The 6,528-nt window shown below is 51.6% G+C and overlaps 2 protein-coding genes across 2 annotated transcripts in view; both read left to right on the top strand.

Moving 5' to 3' along the window:
* The first annotated feature begins 1,743 nt into the window (after window positions 1-1,743).
* LOC105911439 (E3 ubiquitin-protein ligase NHLRC1) lies at window positions 1,744-4,311 on the top strand. Its single transcript, XM_012840234.3, has 3 exons — window positions 1,744-2,124; window positions 2,237-2,325; window positions 2,551-4,311. The coding sequence occupies exon 3, from the start codon at window positions 2,646-2,648 to the stop codon at window positions 4,179-4,181; it is 1,536 nt and encodes a 511-aa protein (XP_012695688.2). The 5' UTR covers window positions 1,744-2,124; window positions 2,237-2,325; window positions 2,551-2,645; the 3' UTR covers window positions 4,182-4,311.
* Window positions 4,312-5,829: 1,518 nt separating this feature from the next.
* kif13a (kinesin family member 13A) overlaps window positions 5,830-6,528 on the top strand; it is a 56,076-nt gene continuing 55,377 nt past the window's right edge. Inside the window, 2 exon segments of the mRNA XM_031575973.2 lie at window positions 5,830-6,136; window positions 6,454-6,528. The exon segment at window positions 6,454-6,528 is cut by the window's right edge and continues 19 nt beyond it. Of these exon segments, the coding sequence (XP_031431833.1) occupies window positions 6,082-6,136; window positions 6,454-6,528 (130 nt within the window). The 5' untranslated portion in view covers window positions 5,830-6,081.

Genomic DNA, 6,528 nt, shown 5'->3' with positions numbered 1-6,528 from the left:
TGTGTGTTATAGACTACTACTGCTGCTGTGTATATCAACAGTATGGCAGGAGATGAGTGTGTGTGTGTGTGTGTGTGTGTTACAGACTACTACTACTGCTGTGTATACCGACAGTACGGCAGGAGTGTGTGTGTGTGTGTGTGTTGCCTTGCCTCACCTCACTCTAGCTGGTCTCCATTGGCTCCAGTGTGTGTGTGTGTGTGTGTTCTCTCTCCTCCGATGGTGTTTGTTTAAAGTTAATGCTCGCGTGCTGCATGCTTTTACCCTTAGTCTCCACACACACACGCATATCACACACACACAATCCACACACATATCACACACACACACAATCCACACACATATCACACACACACACCTGCTTTTTACCCTTAGTCTCCACGCTTGCTGTTGTTCTACTAACTGTGGATTATCTCTCTTCCAGAGCAAAGCCAGTGTTTCTCACACACACACACACACACAATCCAAACACATATCTCACACACACACAATCCAAACACATATCTCACACACAAGCAGAATCCACACACATCTCATACATCAGAGAATGTCATGCAGTCAACATGTCAGCTATCCAGGATACACACACACACACACACACACATACTAACTCTCACTCACATCACACAGACACACTCACTCCCTTGCTCACACACACAAACACACTCCCTTGCTCTCACACACTCACACACACTCACACTCCCTTGCTCTCTCTCACACACACACACACACTCACTCCATCTGCCAAACTGTATTATTATGAAATGTTTGTCGATTCAGTTTGTTTGTTCATTCTCTCATTGTAAAGAAGGCTGTATTAAAGGACTGTGCTTGTCTCATTGTAAAGAAGGCTGTATTAAAGGACTGTCCTTGTCTCATTGTAAAGAAGGCTGTATTAAAGGACTGTACTTGTCTTCTTCTAAACTGGGCTTGTGTGTATGCTTACTCACACACTCACACACTCACACACTCACACACGGAAGTGATGGTTACATTTCATGACAGACCTGACTAGCAGAGTGGCCTCAGATACACACACACACACACACACGCGCACGCGCTCTTACCCTCCCTGCCTGTTATTTGGGTCAGTGGGGAAGTGAAAACATATCTACACACACACACACACACACACACGGTCATGTCTGGGGTGTACCACTGTACTTGCAGAAAGAGGATCCCACGCGGCACCATGCAAACATGTACTTGTGTTTAAAATGGCCCCCAAACATGTGCAGCAGGCAGTCTTTACATTTCCATGAGATCTGGGGGGGTATTCCACGTACGTGGTTTAGTGACAAACCTGGATCTGGGGGGGTATTCCACGTACGTGGTTTAGTGACAAACCTGGATCTGGGGGGGTATTCCACGTACGTGGTTTAGTGACAAACCTGGATCTGGGGGGTATTCCACATACGTGGTTTAGTGACAAACCTGGATCTGGGGGGGTATACCCCCCTGGTGTGTTGTTAAAACACACACACACACAGTCACACAAACACACAGCAGAGCTGCCACAGTGTGTGTTTTGTGTGTCTGGTTTTTACAGGACAGCACAGATCATCATCCTAGACTGTCATAATAAATCCACTACACAAAAGCCCTGTCTCTTCTAGTAGTTATGACTGTGTGTGTGTGTGTGTGTGTGTGTTCTTTCCGGAGGTGCCTGCGGCGGTCCAGTGGTGTCCTCTGACGCAAGCTGGTTACGGTTTGGCTGGCGTTGGAGTCGATCACCTTGATTGACCCTGGCGGCTCGCCGTGCTGAGAGAGGTGCACTCCCGGAGGCTCGCGGAGAAGCCGGACACACGAGATCGGGTTTCAGCTGAACGCTAAATGCGCTCGCAGACAGACCGAAATAACCCGCCAGGTCGCGGCGGCTATAGGCTACGAGCTGAACCTGTGCTGAAAGGACACACAACCTTTATGAGCCGTTTCCACGACCTGCCCCCGCAGAGAAGAACATGGCAGTATACAGACATTGGTTGAAGAGAGACTGAAGTGACTTCTAAAAAGTTCTTAACTGACATTTAGACTGAAGGAGACTTTCATGTGTGGGGTAGACTGCCTTATTAGCATCCACTCCACATCCACAGTAGGGTCGGCGTGATGTCACTCTTTATCACGGTAAATGGTCAAATATACGAACTAACAGCGCATGCTTCAGCCACCAGGGCCGATTAGGGAGAACCAGGCTGATGAGTGAAGGAGGAGTAACCTGTATTGTTTCTCGGTGCAGGGTACACATTCTACCAGCAGAGGGCAGTAGAGTGCTGAGGAGTGATCGGCTGAGTCATGGTCACATGACCCCAGGGGGTTGATGGGAAGGTGGGTGCTGTAAACAGACCCTCTGTTGAGTCTGTACTGGACTCTTTTTCCTTCTCTTCTTCTTCTTTCACTCCACTGTGTCCCTCTGTCTACCTGTCTATCTACCTATCTATCTATCTATCTATCTATCTATCTATCTATCTGTCTATCTATCTATCTGCTCTTTCTATTTCCTCTCTTCTTTCTCTATTCCTCTATCCCCCTCACTCTCTCTTTCCTCTCCAGTGTGTGTGTGTGTGTGTGTGTGTGTGTGTGTGTGTTGTGAGTGTGGTGAGTGTGTGTGTGTGTGTGTTGAGTGTGTGTGTGTGTGTGTGTGTGTGATGGCGGCCTGTGCTTCCGGCTCCCTGCAGGTCCTCCTGGGCGCCCTGCACACACACCTGCTGGAGTGTAAGGTGTGTATGGAGCGCTTCAGTTCCAGCGCAGACGAGGAGCCGGACCGGCGGCCCTTGGCCCTTGGCTGCGGTCACGTGCTGTGTGCCGAGTGTGTGAGAGTGTGTGTGCGTGTGTGTGTGTGTGCCGAGTGTGTGCGCCTCCTCAGCTCCTCCTCCTCCAGCCGCCGAACGCTCCACTGCCCCTTCTGCCGGCTGCCCAGCGACCCCGCCCGCGTCTCCGCCTGCCGGGCCCTCGCCGACCTCCAGGAGCTGCTGCAGGAGCACCAGAGCCGCCCCACTGCCTCGCCAGCGCCACCCGGTGGTGGGGAGGATGCCCGAGGCGGGCCGCAGGACGAGGCACTGGATGGGAGGGCGCTGCGCCTGGTGCGGGCGTTTGGGGGGTGGGGCACGCTGATGAACCCCACGGGCGTGGCGCTCTTCAGCTCGGGGGCGCTGGCCGTGGTGCACGATGGGAAGGAGAGGGTGCTGGTCTTCGGGCCGCAGGGGAGGCGTCTGCACGGGTTCGGCCAGAGGGGCGGGGCTGTTGGGGCGGGGCTGACACACCCGCTGGGTGTGGCCGTGCTTCCTGACGGACAGGTGGCGGTGAGCGACGCCGGAGACGCCGCGCTGAAGGTGTTCACGTCCCGGGGCGGAGCCGTCGGGGAGGCACGTGGTGATTGGTTGCGGCTGCCGTGGGGTGTGGCGGCGGCGAGCGGCGGCGGCAGAGGTGTGCTGGTGGCTGATGCCCAGGAGGGGGCGCTGTTCCGGCTGGAGGTGGACTCCGCCCGCGGGGGGGAGCTCAGGGGCAGGAGGGTGGTGCTGGAGGGGCTACAGAACCCACGAGCCGTCGCCTGCTGCCCCCGCACAGGGCACATCGCTGTGGTGGAACACCTCTGGGGCAATAGGCACACACACACCAGCCAGCACACACACACCTCAGAGCACACACACACCCCAGAGCACACACACACCCCAGAGCACACACACACCAGCCAGCACATAAACCCTCCAGAACACACGCATAGCAGCAAGCACACACACACCCCAGAACACACGCTCATCCTGGAGCACACACACACCAGCAAACATGCACACACCACTGGACACACACAGAGCGGCACACACACACACACACACCCCACTCGGCTGACGCTCTACAGCAGTGACCTCACGCTGCTTTACCAGATAGACTCCTTCGGCCTCGGCCTCCGCACAGGAAGCCCCGCCCCCCCGCCCTGCCTGACCGCGGTGACCTTTGACTCTGCGGGTCACCTGATCGCCGCTGACGCCCGCTCAGGTGTGGTCTGGAGCCTCGGCAGGCCGTGGGAGGACCGGCCACTCGCCCTGACCCCGCTGGTCAGCGACGGACTCGTCCGGCCGGTGGGCTTGGCGGTGACCGGAGACACTCTCGTCGTACTGGACAGCGGAGACCACGCAGTGAAGATGTACTCCAGCCAGCCAGACCTCTACTCAGCCCCATACTAAACCCAGACCTCTACTCAGACCCATACTAAACCCAGACCTCTACTCAGCACCATACTAAACCCATACTAAACCCAGACCTCTACTAAACCCAGACCTCTACTCAGACCCATACTAAACCCAGACCTCTACTCAGACCCATACTAAACCCAGACCTCTACTCAGACCCATACTAAACCCATACTAAACCCAGACCTCTACTCAGCAGACTAAACCCATACTAAACCCAGACCGCTACTCAGCACCATACTAAACCCAGATCTCTACTCAGACCCATACTAAACCCATACTAAACCCAGACCTCTAGCAGCGGACTAAACCCAGACCTCTACTCAGCCCCATACTAAACCCAGACCTCTACTCGGCACCATACTAAACCCAGACCCATACTAAACCCAGACCTCTACTCAGCACCATACTAAACCCAGACCTCTAGCAGCGGACTACACTTAGACCCCCATCCAGACTCCAAGTGGACCCGAGTGGACTGGGCTCAGACTGGGTTTGGCTCTGTGGGACCTGTGACAGGTCATGGCCCGATCTGTCTCCATGGGGATGGCTGCGGCCCCGTCCGGTTCCACCCTGAAGTGCTGATGATCTCTCCAGTGTGGACGGAATGGACCGGAATGTTTCAGACAAAGGAATGTTCTATCTAGACTATGAAGTTCACAAGGTGGATCAATAAAGCTCAGTGTGTAATCAAAGTGTGTGTGTGTGTGTGTGTTGTGTGTGTGTGTGTGTGTGTGTGTTTGCAGCAAGTTCAGTTATATGGTGTCACATTTTCATATCTTTCATATCAGCATGTTGTTGCAGCAGGCTTTGGCCTTAATGTGCTCCATGCAAGCTTGAGTCTAGGTTATGTTCAATGTAGAGACATAAACAAGCTTTAGTCTAGGTTATGTTCAATGTAGAGACATAAACAAGCTTTAGTCTAGGTTATGTTCAATGTAGAGACATAAACAAGCTTTAGTCTAGGTTATGTTCAATGTAGAGACATAAACAAGCTTTAGTCTAGGTTATGTTCAATGTAGAGACATAAACAAGCTTTAGTCTAGGTTATGTTAAGTTAAGATACATAAATAAGGGGATATGTAGCCAATAAAACATTGGTGATTGCCCTTTTTCATGGCTTAAACAGCATTGATCATATAACGAAATCTACTTGTAAATAAATTACATTTGAATTGTTCATCGGTATCTCTATGAAGATACACAAATAAATAACTAAAATCAATTCAGTTCGAAGCAGTCAGTATCCAGTGAACAGATACGGTTGAATCTCGCAAAGCTGCCTAGTGCGGTTTTATGGATTGGTGAACAAGCGGTTCGCTCCCACAGTCTGGGACCTCCTGCAAACTTATCTCTGCACTCTCGCCGACACTTTCTCCTCTGGGATATCTCTTCCCAAAGCACCGACCCTTCTCGGCATTTGGGCTATTGACAAATCCACCTCGCACTGAACTGGAAACTGCATTGCAGTCCCGTTCAACACTTGAGGATACTGGAAGTTCGGTTCGTGTTTTTCTCCGATCCATTTTCGCCGACGGATTCTCTGGCTGCCTGCGAGTCCATCTGATCCGACTGCTCCCCTCCGGAAGATGGCGGTTCGGATGCTGTCTGAAGGCTCGCCACTGGACTTGTTTAGCCATCTAGCCGGCCTAGAAAGCAGACAATATGTTTGAGTTTCTCTCGTGTGTTATCCTGGGATGGACTTTGTGATTGCATTAGTAGGGTATACAAACCCACTCAACTGCAGACATTTGACGGCAATCTCGTATTGCGGGACTTCGCTGAGACTTTAGTCTTGTCGGCTAGCAGTAGGTTGCCTTTACCGCTAGCGTATAGTCTACTGCTGGTACTCCTGTTGTGTTAGCTAGCTGGAACACGACAAAAGTGTATTAAAATGTCGGATACAAAGGTAAAAGTTGCGGTTAGAGTTCGGCCTATGAACCGAAGAGGTAAGACACAACACCGAGACCGTTGTTTCATTTTAATAGATAAGTTTCACAACTTAAAAAAAAATTAAGTTATTTGATTAATCTGCATTTCGTCCAAGTTATGCGACATCATATTGATTATTGCAGGTAGAAGTTAGCGATAGCTGGCTAGTAAACGCTCTGTTTGCTAACACGGGGCAGCGACTTGCCCCGTTATCCTTGTCATAATTATTTAGCTGGAGTGTTTTTCACCTCTGTCTGTCTGTGAGGCCGTGAAACCGTTGTTTGTCCAAGCAGTAACTTTGCTAAGCAAGTTTACCTTCCACTTGAATCTGCAGAAATTGAGTTAAGCACAAAATGTGTGGTGGACATGGAAGAGAACCAAACTATTCTTCACCCTCCGCCCTCGAACA

Source organism: Clupea harengus, chromosome 11 (assembly GCF_900700415.2).
Source record: "Clupea harengus chromosome 11, Ch_v2.0.2, whole genome shotgun sequence".
Taxonomy (NCBI): Eukaryota; Metazoa; Chordata; class Actinopteri; order Clupeiformes; family Clupeidae; genus Clupea; species Clupea harengus.
Note: the sequence above shows the minus strand (reverse complement) of the source record. Positions and strands in the feature narration are given on the sequence as shown.